Source organism: Rhinatrema bivittatum, chromosome 2 (assembly GCF_901001135.1).
Source record: "Rhinatrema bivittatum chromosome 2, aRhiBiv1.1, whole genome shotgun sequence".
NCBI lineage: Eukaryota > Metazoa > Chordata > Amphibia > Gymnophiona > Rhinatrematidae > Rhinatrema > Rhinatrema bivittatum.
Genome location: NC_042616.1, coordinates 86829298 through 86849992, shown reverse-complemented (window position 1 = coordinate 86849992; position 20695 = coordinate 86829298). Strand labels below are relative to the sequence as shown.

The 20695-nt window shown below is 45.8% G+C and overlaps 1 protein-coding gene across 3 annotated transcripts in view; it reads left to right on the top strand.

Moving 5' to 3' along the window:
• Nucleotides 1-20695, top strand: part of ACVR2B (activin A receptor type 2B) — a 476102-nt gene that overhangs the window by 362622 nt on the left and 92785 nt on the right. For all 3 annotated transcript variants that reach the window (XM_029588414.1, XM_029588416.1, XM_029588415.1), the window contains one exon: nt 3804-3947. In XM_029588414.1, coding sequence (XP_029444274.1) covers nt 3804-3947 — 144 coding nt within the window. The remainder of the gene's footprint in view (nt 1-3803; nt 3948-20695) is intronic.

Here is a 20695-nt window from a genome sequence, read left to right as displayed (position 1 = left end):
CACTATTAGATCTGAAGAAGATATCTCTAGCTACCAGCCTGTTTGATTTGCTGGTGCTGCCACCATCTCTCTTCCAGCTTCATCTATGGAAGAGTTATCCAGAAGTAGATTTTGTACATTCTTCAACATTACCACTTCCACTGAATTCCTCAGTGACGTCCACAACAGCTCTACCCATTGCTGCTGATATCATCAATAACACTCTGAAAGATTCTTCCAAATCTCAAGATCCATCTGTCACCATTGCAGAAGATGAATTAGAAATAAAGATCAAAGAGATTCTGGATGTTCGCATCAGAGGCAAAATTTTTGAATACCTTCTAATTTGGTAAGGCTTCAGCCCCGATTTGATCACTTGGGAGCCTCAGACCAATATCTTGGACAAAGAGATGCTTCATCAGTTTCACCTCGCGCATCCTTTGAAACCTAAGCCTGGTACCCGAAGAGGAGATTGCCCTTTGAAGAGGGGGTACTGTTGCATCCGTCTCTGCTCAACGCCCTCACTCTGCCCTCTTTACCTCTGTGGCAACTCCCTCCGGGTCTGATGGACGGTTAGCTGCCGTGGTGTCTTCTTGCCGTCTCCCTCCAGTGTCCCCGGACCGGCACGATGCTGCTGATCCGCTATGTTCCTGATGACGTAAGGCATGCGCGCTCCGATTGATGTACCAGCAAGGGCGCAAACCTCGGGGGCGTCCCCCTGAGATGACGTCATCCGCTTCCAATTTATAAGGTCTCAGTATTCGCTACGAATCGAGTTAGCAAGGGGATTGCTTCGGCTTTACTCCCAAGCTACTCTGCTTCCTCAGACTTACCGGGGGTACCCGCTCCTCGGGGGCCTCACTCTCTTTTCTTTATTTCAGATTGCAGATAGGAAACCGGTAGTCGCTCCTTGAGGGCCCATGTTCCTGAACACTCTGAAGTTTCTCTACTGCCTGGAAGCTATCACAGATACAGACATTTGTGAGTTACCATCGCTCTCTCAGAGCTTTCCCTGGAACCAGGTACTCGCTCCTCGAGGGCCTAACCCTTTCCAGCTACTGAGCTTCCTAAAGACCTTAATTGAGTTTTGTCATCCCTGCCTAGATTAGGCTCTGCCTGCAAACTGAATGACTGAGCAAGAAGGAGACTAATCAGTGAGGCAATTAAGAGGCCAAGGGGAACTTTGAAGCTACAGACTTCCATGGCCAAGACTGGTCAAAATGAGTATGTGAAAACAATATCCTAAGTACTTCAGAAATATGACCTGTATGGTAGGGTGATAAGAAAGAAGCCATTACTTAAAAAACCCACCATGATTACATTTGAAGTATGCCAAGGAACACAAGGGATGCTATAGCCATGTGACAACTTTTGTGGTCTGACAAAACTAAAATAGAACTTTTTAGCTTGAATGGAAATTGATACATTTGACATAAACCAAGCACAGTACATCACTCAGAAAGCTCCATCCCAACTGTGGAGCATGGTGGTGGTAGCAATGTGTTATGGGAATGTTTCTCATTGGCAGTGATTGGAGGACTAGTCAGGATAGAAGAGAGAATGAATGGAGAAAAGAACAGAAATGTCCTTGATGAAACCTGCTGCCCTCTGCACGAAAGCTGAAACTGGCATGGAAGTTCACATTTCCTCATGACAACGACCCAAAGTATACAGCCAAAGCGACACTGGACTGGGTAAAGAATAAAAAGGTAAATGTCCTGGGGCGGTCCAGTCGGTGCCCTAACCTCAATTCAACCTAAAATCTGCATTATGATTTGAAGATTGCTGTCCATCAATGCTCTCCAAGGAACTTGACAAAGCTTGAACAGTTTTATAAAGAATTATCATCTAATGTTGACCAATTTAGGTGCAAAAATTGGTGGAGACATATCGCAACAGACTCGCAGCTGTAATTGCTGCCAAAGGGGCTTTCACCAAGTATTGACTCAAGAAGGTGGAGACATCCAGTTGGATTTCAGTTTTGTGTTTTGGATACATATATGCTGTATCCCCGAATAAATCATTTTTGACCCTGAAAGGTGTGGAGACAGTATATTGTTGAGTGGGAAAAAAAATCCTCATTTAAATGCATACAGGGCAGACACAGCCAAAAATGTGAAAAATCCTCAAAGGTATGTAGACCTCCTATGGTCACTGTAACTTTTTCTTTTTAGCATGCAAGTAAAGAAAATGTGTATTGAAGTTCAGCACACATTTTTCACTCATGTCTTGTTAGATTGGGGCTTTTGTGGGAGGAATGAGGCTTCATGTGAACTCTTCCTAACATGGCTAATGTTGGCCTGCTCCATTCTACACGGTTCTTAGTGACAAGAGACTTATAGAGAATTGGCAGGTAAGCAAAGCCCCTTTTGTTCATCATTGAAATCCAGTTCTGACAATATTCTGGATGCTTACTAATTTAAAGGATAAAAACCTTGCATGAACTCATAAGGAGGGATTGTCTAAAAATTGGGGACATGCCACAATGCAAAGAGCACACCTATTTTAGTAAAAAAAAAAAAAAAGAAACAAGATGGTATCTTTGGAAAAAGATAAAAGGAGATGGCAATGGATGATATTGTTTTTAAGTGATCAGGAGTATTGCTGCTCTCATATTACAGTATTAGACATTATATACTAGGCTGCTGTTTGGAAATGTTGCAAATAAAATATTCAGTGCCTTTCATTTCAGCATAAGACTCTGCTGACACCTAGTGAGACATTTTGTGCTTTGCTGGTACTAGGTTAAAATAAATGTCACAGAAATCTGTATTCTGTCACTAGTAATGCTAGTCCCTATGATCTGAAATTGTTCACTTTCCAGGAACTAGTGTGTTTATGCACAGTGCCTTCATTTCTGGTTATTAAGAGGAGCAGACCCGTTTGCGTCGATGTAGGCCTCGAGGTGGCCGCCCCTATTCTGGATTCTTACCATGTTAAATACCTTTTATTCCATTTTGCGCTGATGGCAAAAGGCTCTACAGAGCCCTGACTAACCTTTTTCCTGATTTGGGGGAAGGGGGAAGTACGTGATACACATTGTTTTTCCAATTTGAGTGGGAACCTGCACATTTTTGGGGTGCCTTTTAATCTGAAAGAGATCACATCGGCTACATTTGGTGATTTACAGAAGAAACAGGTGTTAAGCTGCCTTGTAGGGTGGCAGGTATGCCAGCACATTTGTGTATGAAGGTTTCCAAAGTGGGTACCGTTGGGCAAACTAAAGCCTGGGAGATGGAAGCAATCTTTCTAGGTATACCCAAAGCCAGTGGTAGAGGGAACAACTATCACACAAATGCGGGGTTTAAGAATATATGTAGTGCATTCTGTTATAACCTGGTTTTCCATCCCACTTATCAGAGAGCCCAGTCATGATACCTTGCAATGCCTAACAACTGAGAGAACTGCAAAACTCCCTCCATATGACGTGTGTAATGCAGCAGGGATGCTGTATAGATTTGCAAGGGTACAGAAAATCATGTTTGTTCCAAAGTGGAGGACACAGTTGACTAATCATCAATGACAGAGGGGGTTTATTTAAATCCAGAAGTTTCCTGACCTTTTGCTTCCACACGCTAACCACATTTTCTCCCATTGTACCTTTTTTTTTTTTTTTTCTGTAAATGGAGCATTTAGAGCTACTTAATAAGGCAAGATTCTTATTTGATCAAGGCCATTTGCTCTCAAATTAGTAGCTGGACACTATTTTTTCCTCAAAATCATCTTCTAGATATGAGTGGTATAACCTGAACATAAGATGCTTTTCTCCCTTTTGATTTTTAATGCGTGGGTTGATTTTCATTTTCTTTGTGTTTCTTTTCTAGGACCCTGGGCCACCGCCACCTTCTCCTCTAGTGGGCCTGAAGCCCTTGCAGTTGCTAGAGATTAAGGCCAGGGGCCGCTTTGGCTGTGTCTGGAAGGCACAGTTGATGAATGAATATGTAGCAGTGAAGATATTTCCTATACAGGTGAGATGAAACTGAATGATGCTGCTGCCATTAACCGAAGGCTTTTGCTGCTGAAGAGTGATATTTTTGCAGAGACTATGGGCTCTATTTAATAATTTTTAAAAGTATAAATAAATAAATAATTGTCTCCCACTATGCTTATGATGGAACTTTAGAAAATAGAGCCCTTCAGGTTTTTCCTACTGTTGACCAAAACAGTAGAGTATGTCTAACTGCTGGGAGATATCCTTAGCTAGAGCAGTGTAGGCAGGGGCAACTGAGCAGACTGGGTGGGCCAAATAGTCCTCATCCATCAACATGTGCTTTGTTACTATGTTTGTTGATATTTGGAAGGGGATGTAATTCTTTTAACACTTTTGTAGTTGCATTATGGGATACGCTAGAACTAATGTTACATGTTCATAATCTTCACATGCTGTATGTTTATAGTGTACTTCCTTATTTTTCTTTGATGGAGCCTTTACTGTTTGCTGGCTCCTTTTGAAAATACTGATGCCAGTAAATTCACATTTCTGTGGCGTTTGTGGTTTTTGTAGCCTTGTATATCTTATTAACAAAAACAGTACTGTGTGACCACAGAACATTTTGTTATACTCAGACAGTCGGGGCCATGAGTGCTCTGTTCAAAGACTTTAATAAACTAAGGCAACCATTAGCCTACTAAAGAGTGGAATCCTCAGCTCTTCCTCTTACCTCAGCAACAAAACTTCTTCCTTCCAGTTTTAATTCTTTTTTCAGCAGGGAGGAACTGTGCTGCCATAGCTGCAGAAGCCATCCTTCTTTGAAGTATGAAACTTTTTTTTGCCTCTGACATTTTTATGATGTGTTTTTTTCATTCGATCAACAGTAGGCCCAAACATAAAAGGTACTGGGCCTGTGGTGTTTGCTACAGCACCAATGGAGCAATGAAGGCTGGCATTGATTGCCAGAGCCTTCTCTCATTTTGGCGGTGAGATTTTTGCATGGCTAATGCCCTCCGCTATAGGGCATTAGTAGGGCATAGATCACTGGGATTCCTGGAGTTGCACTGTTCTCAGGATGTAGATGGATAATTTGGATTAGAAGCTCAGTTTTTAGGGAGTTGCAAACCCATCACAGAGCCTGGGAAAGCTGCCAAGCATTGCCGGACTATCCACTTTCAAAGGGCAAGGGTTCCAACCCCACCCTCCTGGGTTTAGGTGTGCCTGACAGAAAGGGATCCTGTGGGTGTGTGTGTGCCTGACAGAAAGGAAACCGTATGTGTGTTTGTCCAGATGAGCAGAACAACCTTTAAGCTGAGCAGGAAACCCCTTCCACGGTCAAAAATCATGTCCTTGCATAGAGAGTAATCTTTCCTCTTCCTAAGAGCTGAAGACTCCTGATGGGCGTCTTCTGAAATCTATGCAGTTCTGTTACTCATGGTTAGCAGATTCTTCTATTATTTAGTTTTGTTTATCTCTTTCTCTCCTCTGAAATCCCTTATAGGAGGGATCCCTGGAAACAGATTCTCTTACCCTGCTCCACTGCAGGTAGGATGGGGCAGCCAAAAAATCTCCTTTTCCCTTAACCGAATACAATGCCAGAGTTACTCCTCACAATGGGTCATCACCTCTGAGGGCAGGTCTTCCTTATCCCCAAGCATCCCAGACAGAGGGTTCCCTGTGTCCTGAATTCAAAAAAGGCCCAAAATCCCAAAACCACCCCAGAGGGGAATCCAAACTAGCTAGGGAGTAAACTGGCAGGAACATCATCCCAACCCTGGTCAAGAAATCCCATGCTGGGTTAGCTGGACCCTCTGACTGGATCTGAAAAGTACAAAAAAGGCAAGCTCCTCACTACCTCCTGATTCTCCAAAACGTATAAGGGATTGACTCCAGTCTCTCAGGAAAGAGCTGTTATAAAGCCTCTCAGGGGGACGGCCATTCACAGGCCCCTCAAAAGGGAGATTAGATGGCTGCCAAGGTGTAGGTCCATGGGAAACACCGGAGGGAAATACCGAAAATTTTCTTTTTTCTGAATACTAACAGAAAATAAAAATGCCACATACAAAACGTAAAGGTCGCCTGAGAGGTGAGAATATTAGCTCACCATTAGAAGACCCTCGACAGCCACAAATCTCTGGTTTCTTTGCGGGGGCTCCACTGATAGCTCCGGATTGCTTGGTCACTGGAGGAATGGCATTGGAGCATGTACCATTCCCTTTGACCCTGGATACAACCCTAAGCCCCAGATCACCATGCAAACCTGCTAACCCCGGTGACATCGAAGTACCTAGCCCTGCCTCGGTAGAGGCAGGAGCGGTCATGGTAATGGCCTGGAAGGGAAACTCTGTAAATGGATGGTTGGGAGCCATGAGCGCCAGCGGATTGCAGCAGCTAGGGGAAGTAAGTCCAGGAGGAGGATTGGAGGAAACTGCAATGGCTTCCTCATCGCTTGTTTCAGAGATCCCTGGTCCGTCAGCGATTACAGGTACAGGGTTGAGCGGGGAAACTGTGGAGGATGAAGGGGTGAAGCAGCTGAGGAGGTCTCTGTGATGCCAATTATGTCAATCTCATCATTTACTGCTATACACTCTAACTCTCCCATCTTACTTCTTAGACTTCTGGCATTGGCATACAGACAAAACCTGCTTTTCAGTTGATAGGGATAATTTGGAAATCTTTAGTTCAGGTGAATTTTTACATATAGGAACATGGACTATGTTTGCTTTTATTGGAACCTCTCTGTTGGGATGCCCTAACTCTCCTGTTTCGTTAGTATCCTTCAAGGATACATTCCTCCGAACCATGCACTGCTGAGTGACTGTCTGCTTTCCCCCTTGTTCTAGTTTAAAAGCTGCACTATTGCCTTTTTAAAAGTTAGTGCCAGCAGCTTGGTTCCACTCTGGTTAAGGTGGAGCCCTCCTTTTGGAAAAGTCTCCCCCTTCCCCAAAAGTTTCCCCAGTTCCTTACTAAACTGAATCCCTCTTCCCTGTACCATCGTCTCATCCACGCATTGAAACTCCGGAGCTCTGCCTGCCTCTGGGGACCTTCATGTGGACAGGAAGTATTTCAGAGATTGAAACCCTGGAGGTTCTGGATTTCAGTTTTCTACCTAAAACCCTAAATTTGGCTTCTAGAACCTCTCTCCCACATTTTCCTGTCATTGGTGCCCACATGTACCACGTCAGCTGGCTTCTCCCCAGCACTGTCTATAATCCTATCTAGGTGATGCATGAGGCCTGCCACATTTGCACCAGGCAGCGACTATTCTGTCTAGTATTTCCCTGGGCATACTGGTAACCAAAGAATGGCTCTTGGTTATACAAAGTAATGTCCTTAATTGCAATCTTTGAGCTAGTAGATCCATCTGAACTACATTTGCCCCGAGACATGAAAGCAGAAAGATTATCTATCAAGGGAAATGCTTTCCTGAATGCAGAGGCAGTCTCCAAGACTCAGAAGCAAGATCTTTCTATTCCTCCTTCAAGGTGCTACCTTTATAGTCAGAAAATCTCAGGTCTGTCTGATTTGCTTATGGGAGTGCAGCCTTCTGCCCAAGTCTCTCAGGTTCATCTGGCTGTGACTTCAGCCCTTTTCTGGATTCCAGTAAGATTACCCTTCTTGCTAAATCTTTGTGTGTGGTGTGATAGAAGTCCCCATAGAGGAGACATGAAGGGTGGAAATTGACAGGATCTCTGGGAAGTAGAGACTGACCTGAATGCAGTGACAGACACCAATCTACAGAGGTAGGCTCATTTAAGCACAATTTTGCTTCCATTGGAGTTTGAGATTATCTTGCGTCTTTTCTGTTTCTTAGAGTGATATGCATGCCCTGGTTAAGCAGCGTAGCTGATCTGTCCAGATTGTGGGATTATAACAGCATAATCAGCTATAGATGTGACACCCGAAGCCAAGAGGTAGTCTGGTGGGTTCCAGCAAGAGTAGAGACAGGAATTCTCTGCCTTTGTTGGCCAGCTTTCCCTTGGGTTGAGCCATCAGGTGCTGGCAGCCGGCAGAACTTGAATAGGAAGCATGAAGGCACACACTAAAACACAATGTAGGACCAAACACTGAGACATGAAGTGCACATTGAGGAAATGTAGGACCACTACAGAAAGGCTGGAAGCCACAGCACATGCTGGAGTAGTAAGGATCCCCACAGGAGAATCAGGAAATACAAAGACACAGAATGAGGCAACAAAACACCAAGCAGGAAGACTGGTGGATTATCACAGAAAAAATCAGGGAACATGAAAACAGTGTAAAATCAAGCTCTAGCAAGCTGTAGAATGGAAGCCTGGAATACATGTGTCCAGTCAGGAACAAGATGGCCACCAGCAGAAAGTTTGGGTTATATCACTGGATGGACTAACCAGGTAGTCACAAGAGGTCCTCCAAGACCCTCTGCTGGTGGGACGTGAGAAAAACCCACTGAATCCTCACAGGGATCGCTTGAGATCTCCCTTGACTGGTCAGGGTATCGGGGTACTTGAAAGTAGTTTATGGGTTCCTGTTCATTCATAGAACTCCAGGGGCCCAGAAGGCAGATCGGGGCAGTATGCTGTCTGTACTGCAATGACAAAATTCAAACTACAGAGGAATTTTTCTGTTCTTCCTGCAGTGTGTTATCTAACTCATAGAGTCATTCTTTGGGTCTTCTCAGGTATTGTCACCGAAAAAACATCACAGGCCTAAATAGCCAAGTCTTCTAAGCATCTCCTCAGCAAATATTTTAGATTATAAACTGCTTTGATTTATCCTATGAAAGGTGGTATATTAAGAGAAATTAAACTAAACAGGCAGACTCTTCAAACTTGGGAGTACACAATACTGGGTCTTCTCTGACATTCTGTCATGTTTTTTGTTTAGTTTCCTCTTTGGTGCAATTCATTTTGGAGCAAGATTATGTCTTGCTGCAACACTTCACTTACTGATGCCCCCTGTATCTTCATACAATCATTTTTTTCCCAGAGGGCATATGTGGTTTCCCTTTTCCCCTATTTATAGTAACATAGTTCTTTATCTGCCATCATTTACTAACTGGTCCATTCAGTCTGCCAAGCAAAATGTTTAGTGTTATTGCCGCTTCATGCAGTTTACCATAATCAAGACTGATTGTGACTTCACATTCCAGGAAAAGGATCTTGAAATCTTGGGCTCAATGTGTGGTGGTGTTTAAAAAAGCAAATTGTTAGGAATTATTCAGAAAAGAATGGAGATGAAGCCTGTGAATATCATAATTCCTCTTTAGAGATCAATGGTGTGACTGCAACTTGAATATTGCTTGCAGTTGGGGTCACCTCATCTCAAAAAAGATAAAACAGGACTAGAGAAGGGCAACAAAAATTATAAAAAGGATGGAACAGATCTCTTATGAAAAAAAAAGGCTAAACACAGGACTTTTCAGCTTGGAGAGGAGATGACTGAGAAGAAGATAAGAGGTTTATAAAATCATGAGTGGGATGAAAAAAGGCAAATGGCTATTTAAAATATTTCTAACCTGCCTATTCTTCATTCCAAGGTGAGGAACAAAGGGGTATCCAGTTAACTTGTCCCGCATATTCAGCGGGATAGATGCCACCTCTCTCGGACTCCCCTGATACTTTATATTCAGTCATACAAGTTCATGGAAAAGATCTTTTAGAGCCCAGAAACATTGAGAAGGTCTTTCTGTGCTTGCATAGGATTTAGCATACAGGTGCCACCACATGAGTCTTCTCAGTCTTTTTTTCTTCTGCTCTGACAAAAAGACACAATTTTGCTTTCTCTCCTCTAAGCCTCTCGTCATAATCTTTTCTTAAATATTTTTAAATAAGTTGTGATATCTTTTTATTTTTCTCAAGTTTTGTTCTCATTTTGTTTCTTTATTGTGAGTCTTACAAATAAAGTTTAGTTTGACTTAGCATGAACTCTTTTTGTGATGGTGAACAAAACAGTGGGCTTCAAGAGGTGCCCTACATGTTCCTATAAAACGTCTCTGATGTATCTACATAACCATTTCCTTTCTGTTTGTGGTTAATACATGATGTCCCTAACTGTGCTTCTTGTGCCTGAATATATTACCCAGTGCTTTATCACTTAAAGAACATTTAAGTTCTCAAACTTCTATGGTAGCAAAGTTTAAACACCTAGCAGAGGAACCAAAACAAAAAGATCAGAGTCCTCCATGCTAAGTGCCATGATTTCCAGAAATCATGGCACAGTCTCATTTCTCCTCTGTAAATAGAGAAAAACTGTGCTCCTTGGCACCAAAACAAGTGGGCACCAAGATGGGTTTCTTTCATACTGATGACTCCTCTGTACAGAGAATCAAGATGCATGTGCTCCTTGCTACTGAAGCCTAATTGATGCTATCAACAAACAAATGACCTGTCTCCTTATCGACATCATTGACTTCTTTGCACTAAGGCTCAGATGTCAGCACGACCAGTCAGTAATCCTGGTTCCTTTGGAATCTAAGAAGTTTGTCAATTCTAGTTCTTGAATCTGATAACTCTTCCACTGGGATTCTTCCCACTCTTCATTGGAAAGACATTTTCCAAAATCTGTTTCCCAAGCCACTACATAAGCCTGCGAGCGTAGGGCATTGCTGAGAAACCCATACAGATTACAGATCATACCACTCGTTATATCAGCCTTATCACACCAATGTTTGAGTTGTGTTTTACCCTTCTTTAGGTCCTCCTCTACTTTTTCTGCTACCATAAAATGATGTATTTGCATATAGTAAAAAACATCACCCTCGCATAGGTTATATTTTTCTTGTTGCTCCTGAAATTAGAGAGGGCTCTGAAGTTCCCATATTTTATCAAAACGAGTTATTCCTTTAGTTATCCAAGACTTATACTGTTGTAGAGAAAGCCCAGCAGGAAATTTAGTATTGTAGTCAATTGCCGTACTGTAAACTTGCCGTAGTGAACCCTCCAACTATTCCACATAAGCAAGGTATGCTTAGAAGTTGGGGGTAAACAATCTACCAACATCCAATAGTACTGTGATTGCCAAACCATAAACCATAGGGGCATACTACCCACCATTGATTGCTCGACCTTAACCCAAATTTTTGGTTCTGTTTCTTTATGCCAACCTAATATTGTCCGCAAATGAGCAGCCACATAATACTATCTAAGTTTGGGTATTCCCAAATCCCCCTGTAGTTTATGTTGATATATCATCAAGCGTACTATTCTTGGGGATTTTCCTTTCTAAATATAGGAAAAAATAAGTCTTTGCTAACTCTTTAAAATAGAAGTGGAGTGATTGAAAGAAATAGTTTAGTTTGGGGAGAATATTCATTTTGATCAAAGCTATTTGGCCAAACCAAGACAATGTGTAAGAATCCCAAGTGTCCAGATCCCTAAATAAGGCTTGCCACAGGGGTTTATGGTTCAGATCGAACAGGGCATCATAACAATTACTGATCCGGATCCCCAAATATTTAATACCACTTTTAGCCCATTTAAAGAGGAATATATTTTGTAACCAGGGTACCTGTTCCTTCTTAACTGTTAGGTTAAGCCGATTTATCGAGATTTAATTTAAATCCCAAAACCTGACTAAAGTCTTTCAGCACCCCAATCACCTCTTTCAATGAAGACTCAGGGTTCATCAGGGTGAATAGAATGTTATCAGCAAAAAGAGAGATTTTGTACTTTTCACTCCCTACCCGAACCCATGTATCCCCTCCAAACCTCTAATATTTATTGCCAACGGCTCCAAAAATAAAGCAAATAATAGAGTGATACTGGACATATCTGACGTGTTCCACGTTGTATGCATAAAGGGTCGGAATATATACCATTTACCTTTACCTGTGCCGTTGGATTCAAATAAAGGTTTTGAATCCAAGACAAAAAGGGGGAAGCAAAATTCATTTTATCCAGTAGACGAAAATGATAGGGCCAGTGGACCATATCAAATGCCTTTTCGGCATCAATGGAAAGGAATACGGCAGGAGTATTTCTCTCTTTGACCCGCCAGGCTAGGTCAGTGATTTTTCGCCCTTGGATAAATTCTGCTTGGTCTGGGTATATCAATCTGGCCATCACTTGTTTCATGTGGTTTGCTTAGTACCTTGGCCAAAATTTAAAGGTCAACATTGATCAGCGAAATAGGCCTATAAGATCCACATTGGGTCGGATTTAGATAGTATGGAAATCCCCGCAACTAGCTAGTATGGAAATCCCCGCGACTTTGGCAGTAGCTGATAAGAAATTATCAGCTCTAAGAGAATTAAACCATTTTACTAATAAAGGGACAATCTGGGATGATAATGTTTTATAAAATAGAGCTGTAAAGCCATCTAAGCCAGGTGCTTTGTTCACTTTACGTTCCTTAATCACATGAAGAACCTCTATAGTGGATATCAAAAAATTGTTTTTCAGCTTTGGTTATAATAGGGAGATTAATCTTATTTAAGTATTCCTCCTTTTGTCTTGGGAGAATATGAGAATCGGCCTTATATAATTTTTTATAGAAGTTCATAAACATCCGCCTTATTTCCTTAGGAGTGATCAGTATATGACCTACTTCTGCTTTGATTCTAATAATTTGTTGTTGGGCTATGTGCTTTTTTAGCCATTGTGCTAGTAAACAACTAGCCTTATTTCCCCATTCAAACTGTTCCTGGTGCAGTTGGTTCAATTGAAAAGCCACCTTGTCAGCTTCTATCACCTGTAGAGCATCTCTAGCTCTCTGCAATTGTTTATAACTAGACTTCACTAGTGTTCTCTTATGAATCATTTCCAGAGATTTTATCTCTGCTTTTAGACACCTCTGTTTATCGACTCGGACCCTTTTCAAGAAGGCTGCTCTCGAAATTAATCGCCCTCTTTTTACTGCTTTTAATCCTTCCCATAAAAGAGAAGGACTTATTCATTTATTGCATCTGCGACTTGAGAGCAAAACAGATCATCTCCCAACAAAGTATTATTGAGAGTCCAAAAACATCCTCCCTCCTCTCTGCATGTTGTACACGTAACCATATGGGGGCATGATCAGACCATGAAATTGGCCCGATCTCTGCTTTGAAGGCCCTAGGTAATATTGATTTATCTACCAGGAAGAAATCAATCCTGGAATAGGATTGATGTGGGCTGGAAAAAAAGGTGTAATCATGGTCATGGGGAGACTTGTGCCTCAAAATGTCAATCAAGTCCCATTTCTTCATTAACGTCTAAAGCCGGGCTCTGGCCAGGCCTGAACGAGAGCTACTTCCCCCAGAGTTATCTTCTTGGGTGATAAGGTTAAGTTGAAGTCTCCTGCCATGGTTAAGTGATCCTCTGCTTCTAATGTTAAGAATTTGCTCAAATCAGAATAGAAAATAGCCTGGCCTACTACAGGAGCATAAACATTAACTAAGTAATATAGCATGCTCTCTAATTCAAATTTTATCATATAAATCTGCCAGATGGATCGCTATAGCATTTTTTAATTATGCCCTTATAAAGGATATTGCTCTTAACCCTCTTCTCAGCCTAATGTTAGAGTGGAATTTATACTTTTGTGAGTACATTTTCAACAAGATGCCTAAAAACAAAAATTTGCACACAGCTTTCAGCCCTCGTAAACCAATCTGATATCTACCCACAAAGTACCTGCATAGCGGATGTTTGAAGTTATGTGGATAAAATGTATGCCTATACTTTGTCATTCCATATGTACCTGTATAGGTTTTAATGATGCTTCTGAAATGCCCCTTCCCTTAGAATGCCTCTCTTTAATGCTGATAAAAGTATACAATTGAAAGTATGCACATACTTTTTGGTGACCAAAAGTCTACTTCTGTGGATTCAGACAAACCTCCTGCATAAGTCCTATTTTTACTCATTTAAATCATGACTAGTCTTTTGAACATTTACTCTTATATGTCAAGGGATGTCTGAAGTTCTTCTTATACAGCATCCCTATTCCCATGTCTGAACAATTATTTATGATTTATGGGGCACATGAGAAAAACAAATTTGTTTTTTCTGTAATCAGGTGAGTAAAAATAATTCCATCTTCGAGGCCTACAAAGCAGGCAATTATCAAGTGCCTGAATTTGTTAAGGCTTACTTTGCTAGGGTTATAGCTACCTCTCAAGCAGAGTGTGTTGAGGCCTCATTGACTAATATTTGTAAAGAAGCTACCTGGAAGTCAATGCATACCTTCATTAAGTATTAACACATTGACAAGTGGGCAACTACAGATGCAGTTTTAGGATTCAAAATTGACTAGGTTGTGATTAACTCTCTTTAAAAAGGGGATTGCTATGATATGTCCCATTTGATATGGTCTGGGGTGAGATGCAGAAAAACTCATAGTTACTTGCCCAATAACTCCTTTCTGTTACTCTCACATCAGCCTGGACCGACCCATCTGGTTCTTGACAGTGACATACAATTGGTCAATGGCATAGAATTTCCTCTCATTCAAGGAATGATGTTGAAGTCTACAGATCACTTGAGATAAGGGGATGAAAGGATCTAATGCTTCTCAAAGTTTTCCATGTACCTCAATAATTGGTGCTGTACCCATCTTGTCCATTCTTGTATGAGATTAATAGAAAGGAGTTTTCGGGTAAGTAGCACTCTGTCCTCCCTGTGGTGTATTCAGAGCATTCCAAATTTAAGGAAAGGATATTTGTTGGTACTTAAGTTTTTTTGGGGGAGGGGCAGATGAAAGTAACTAACTTTGTCTTGGACCTTTACCCTGCTTATTGGATCAGGGTTTTCCAGATGAGGTTTTGTCTACTTCATTTCCCAAAAAAAGCTTGAAAGAGAGGTGGACCCCTATAGCTGTGTATGGTTGGCACAACCTAGAGTGTGAACGCTCTAGGTCCTCACTGGCAGCAGGCAGTTGAACTTTGGAACAGGACCAGACTGGTGCTTCACTATACTTGCACTTTCCCTGCAGGTTGAGCCCTTGGGTTCCAGAGATAAGCAGGGTTTAAGTGAGGGTTCCTCAAGGTATGGCGAGATAGAGAGTCTGGGGTCAGGCTGAGTCAGGGCAGGCAGCACATGAGTAGTTGAGATCCAAGTGAGGCAGTGTCCAGGCAAAGGTCAGAGATAGGAAGAAAGCGGAGGTCAGATCCAGGTAGTCAGTCCAAGGAGAAGGAAAGATCAAGGTACGGAGAACTGACGAGCCACAAGAGACTGGACAAGATGAGGCAAGCTGGGGATGACAGTCCAGGAAGCAGAAACACAGGGGGGGGGGGGTAGCATGCACTGCGATCAGGCAGGGAGACCCATTGCTGAGGCATCTGCTAGACCTCTGAGGAAGCTTAATATAGCAGGGAGCCAGTGATGTTATCAAGAGGCACCGAGTACACTTTCCTGCCGCTGGCTCTTTAAATAACAGGGTTTTGGGCGCACGCGTCTAGGGAGAGTTGGGGAAGCGTGGCACGGTGGTGTTCCATGTCACTTTCAGTGGCCGTCAGCAGTTGGCGGTGTCCAGGCTGTGAAGAGGTACCGGCAGTGTCTGGGTGAGTGAGGTGGCTTCTGGGCCGTCCCGCAAATTGCCAAACATATAACAAAGCCTTAGTTGAAGAAATCTGTAAGGTCCATGGGACACTACAGAATTAACAATTGAGCCTCGCTAAATGCAGTTCAATAGATGAGTCGATAGGTTCTTCAGGTTATAGCAGTCACAACCCAGTATGGTGCTATTTCAGATACTGACTGTTGGAGTGTAATGAGATTTTTCTTAGCTGTCTGCTTTCTTTCTGTGAATAGTCAGGGATGATGTCACCCTGTATATATTTATTTCACCTGCTAATCTGTATCTATTTCAAGTAAGATACATGGAGATAAAAGATGGGCAGCCTGAAGGCAGATGCTTTTTTAATCCCACATTAATATTTCCTCTGCTCTAAGAAAACTTTTAGGAGCATGTACTTAACCTCTCTCTGTTTAGTCTCAGTATCTTTCTGTTATGTAAGTTTAGCTGAGAAAGTGCTCAGAATGGAGGAATAAAGGTATGCAGTTGGGATGGAGGAGGAACTGGAACACGAACCGAAACTTCCTGTCTCTAACAGATTGTGGTAGTGGCCATGATTTATATTGCTTTCTGTGAAAAGAGGTAGCCATCAGCACTGAGTGAAGCTGCTAGAATAAAATTGACAGATTAGAGCAATTCTCAAATGTGACTAACGAAGAAAAGAAAATTAGGTCTTACCTTAGTTAATTTTCGTTCCTGTAGTACCACGGATCAGTCCAGACTCCTGGGTTTTGCCCCCCCTCTAGCAGATGGAGACAGAAGTTTACAAACAAAACTCCGCCTTATCTAGGCTGGTGCCACCTACAGTCTGGCAGTCTTACTTAATGTCAAAGCAGATGAAGCCCCAAAATTACCACAAATGAACTATATACAGGAACCTACCAACCAAAGAAACAGCTCAACTATCCCCCAAATGGGACCCGAACCAGAGCCATCGATAACGAAGAAAAGAGACAACAGAGACAGAATGGACAGAAAGAAACCATACCGTCGTCAGACCGGACTCTCATACCGAACAGTAGACTCGACGGGCGGGACTCTGGACTGATCCGTGGTACTACAGGAACGAAAATTAACTAAGGTAAGACCTAATTTTCTTTTCCCTGTACGTACCCGGATCAGTCCAGACTCCTGGGATGTACCAGAGCTACCTTAACTAGGGTGGGATCCGGAGAGTCCCGCTCTGAGCACCCCTGCCCCGAAACCGCCGGAACCCGGCGCACGCACATCCAGGCGATAATGACGAGCAAAGGTATGCAACGACTTCCAGGTTGCCGCTCTACAAATGTCTTCCGCCGAAATCTGACTGCACTCTGCCCAGGAGGCAGCCTGCGAACGCGTAGAATGAGCCTTAAGCCCCACCGGAACAGACTTGCCCTGCAGCAGATATGCGGAACCAATGGCCTCCTTCAACCAGCGAGCAATGGTAGTCTTGGAAGCCGCCTGACCGCGCCGAGGACCGCCCCACAAGACAAAAAGATGATCTGACCTCCGAAAAGAGTTCGTCACCTCAAGATAACGTAAAAGGGCTCTCCTCACATCTAGCCGCCGCAAATCTCGATAATTCGGAAGCGACTTATCATCCTCAGAAAACGCAGGCAACTCCACCGTCTGGTTGAGATGAAAGGCCGACACCACCTTAGGCAAGAAGGAAGGCACCGTACGAAGCGACACCCCCGAATCCGTAATCCTTAAGAAAGGTTCCCGACAAGACAAGGCTTGAAGCTCCGACACCCTCCTCGCCGACGCCACAGCCACGAGAAAAACTACCTTCAGCGTCAAGTCTTTCACTGTAGCTCCGCGAATAGGCTCGAAGGGAGCGGAACACAAGGCCTTCAGAACCAGATTCAAACTCCACGAAGGACACGGAGAACGGAACGGAGGACGCAATAGCTTAGCTCCCCGGAGGAAACGAACGACGTCCGGGTGTGCAGACAATGCCACCCCGTGGACCTGCCCGCGCAGCAAGGCAAGTGCCGCCACTTGCACCCTGAGCGAACTGCAAGACAAGCCTTTCGCCAAACCATCCTGGAGGAAAAGCAACACCTCCGGCACCGAAGCCCGCGTAGGCCGAATAGCCTGAGCCAGGCACCACGTCTCAAAGACCGTCCATACTCGCACATACGCCAGAGACGTGGAAGGCTTGCGCGACCGCAACAGCGTTGTGACCACCGCATCAGAATAACCCCGTTTCTTCAACCTACGCCTCTCAAAAGCCATGCCGCTAGACAAAAGCATTCGACCTGGTCGAAACAAACGGGACCCTGATGTAGCAGGTCCGGCACATACGGAAACCGCAGGGGAGGCCCCAGCGCCAAGATCTGAAGATCCGCGAACCACGGCCGCCGCGGCCACTCGGGTGCGACTAGAATCACGGGCGACGGGTGAAGTTCGATGCGCCTCAGCGTCCGACCGATGAGGGGCCACGGGGGAAAGACATAGAGTAGCACCCCTGTCGGCCAAGGCAACGCGAGGGCGTCGACCCCTTCCGCGCCCGTCTCCCGGCGACGGGCAAAAAACCGCGGCGCTTTGGCATTTTTGAACGTCGCCATCAGGTCTAGCACAGGTGTTCCCCACCTGGCGCAAATGCTCCGAAACGCCACGTCCGCGAGTTCCCATTCGCCTGGATCCAGCCGATGGCGACTCAGAAAGTCCGCCTGAACGTTTTCCACGCCCGCAATATGCGACGCCGCTATGCATTGCAGATGCCGCTCGGCCCAAGCCATCAACTGCCGCGCCTCGGCGGCCACCAGCAGACTTCTGGTGCCGCCCTGCCGGTTGATGTACGCCACCGTTGTCGCATTGTCCGACAGAATCCTGACCGCCTGTCCGCGAACCAACGGCAGGAACTCCCGCAGGGCGAACCTCACTGCCCTGGTCTCTAACCGATTGATGGACCACGCCGCCTCCGTCGGGGACCATGTGCCCTGCACCGAACTCCGGAGACACACCGCGCCCCAGCCGTACAGACTGGCATCCGTGGTGACCACCGTCCACGAGGGCAGAGCCAGCGAAATGCCCTTGGTCAAGTTGTTGTGACAGAGCCACCAGGCCATGCTGGAACGGGCCGAAGGTGGCAGCGGCAACGGCAGATGAAACTGCTCCGACACCGGGTTCCAGCGGGAGAGTAAGGCCAATTGCAACGGTCGCATATGCGCGAACGCCCAAGGAACCAATTCCCGCGTGGACGTCATAGACCCTACCATCTGTAGATAGTCCCAGACGACCGGCATGGGCTTGGCCAACAAACGCCTGGCTTGACACTGCAATTTGAGTCTGCGCTCCTGCGTCAGATAAACCATGCCCTGACGCGTGTCGAACAAAGCCCCCAAAAACTCCAGGGATTGCGACGGTTCTAGCCGACTCTTGCCTCGATTGATCACCCAGCCGAGGCTCTGCAACAACTCGATCACTCGTTGAACCGCCAACCAACAGAGACGCTCGGACTTCGCCCGAATCAACCAATCGTCCAGATACGGATGAACCAAGCACCCCTCCTTGCGAAGATGAGCAGCCACCACCACCATGATCTTTGTAAAGGTCCGCGGGGCTGTCGCCAGCCCGAATGGTAGTGCTTGAAACTGGAAGTGCTGCCCCAACACCGCGAATCGAAGGTAGCGTTGGTGATCCGCGCAGATCCCGATGTGGAGATACGCCTCCGTTAGATCCAGAGACGCGAGAAACTCCCCTTGTCTCACGGACGCGATGACCGACCGAAGCGTCTCCATGCGAAACCTGGGGATCCGCAAGCACCTGTTGACGCCCTTGAGGTCGAGAATCGGACGAAACGTGCCCTCTTTTTTGGTACCAGGAAGTAAATTGAATACCTGCCGCTGCGCAGTTCGTGGAACGGTACGGGCACGATCGCGCCCAGGGCTAACAGATGCCGGATTGTGCCCCGTAACGCCCGCCGCTTCTCTGAAAACCCGCCGGGCGACACCATGAAACAAGGCGGGGGCCGCCGTGCAAAATCTAACGCGTAGCCGCGATTTATCACGTCCAGCACCCACTGATCCGACGTGATCTTGGCCCACTCCCCGGCAAACTGCGACAGCCTGCCGCCGATCATTGTGGCAGCTTCCCGGCCGGGGTTCCGGACCCGGTCCCGGGTCTACCAAACCGGCGCCCGCGAAAGGACTGCGTGTACGACTGCTGCCTAGCCGCATTGTGGCGAAAAGAGGAGACCGATCCTCGCGCATTACGGGGCCGACGACCTCCACGGAATCTACCCCGCGTGGCCGGCGTCCCCCGACGCGGCCTGTCCTCCGGCAACCGATGGATCTTGTTCTCGCCCAAAGACTCAATCAAATCCTCTAGCTCCTTACCAAACAGTAACTGCCCCTTAAATGGCAGTGAGCCTAAACGAGCCTTTGACGAAACGTCCGCCGCCCAATGGCGGAGCCACAACAAACGCCGAGCAGACACCGCAGAGACCATCGCCCGTGCCGAAGAACGAAGCAAATCATGAAAAGCATCCGCGCTATAGGCAATCACTGCCTCCAGACGAGTCGCCTGCTGCGCTTCCTCCGGCGACAAACCTTCGTTAGCAGAAAGCTGCTGGGCCCACCTAAGCCCCGCACGGAGGGAGAAACCGCTACAGATCGCTGCCCTTACACCAAGCGCGGAGACTTCAAAAGTTTTCTTAAGCTGCACCTCCAGCTTACGATCCTGCAAATCCTTGAGTGCTGTCCCTCCCGTTACCGGGATGGTGGTCCTCTTGGTGACCGCCGCCACCGCAGAATCAAGTTTCGGAATCTTAAGGAGCTCGAGCGCGTCCTCCGTCAGGGGATAAAGCTTATCCATGGCCTTAGCCACCTTCAACCCCAAATCAGGAGTATCCCACTCCTTAAAAAGCAAATCGGACACCGAAAAATGCAATGGAAAAGCCGTCGGTGGTCCCCTCAGCCCCAACACCACGGGGTCTGTGCGTCCTAGGCGCGACTCTGGTCGTGGCAAGTCTATCGCCAACTCTCCGAGGATTGCCGGAATCAGCGGCGCTAATTCGTCGCGCCTAAACAAACGCACCACCTTGGGGTCATCGCCATCCGTCACGTGGAGACCACTCGACCCACTAGCTCCCTGATCCTCTTCCCCGTCAACGCCCCGCGGTTGCGATTGTGGATCCGGCGCCTCCGGATCCCCGGATTCGGAGTCCGTCTCGGCATCCCCCCGCGGAGCCCCCAAACGGAGCGGGCGTGCTCCCACCGGGGGATCCGAGACCGGGAGGGACCTGGCGCTCCGTTCAGGCTCCGGCCCCCGAACCGAATCCGGCGCTCCCCGCAATCTTTTCCTGGCCTGCCTGCTCGCTTT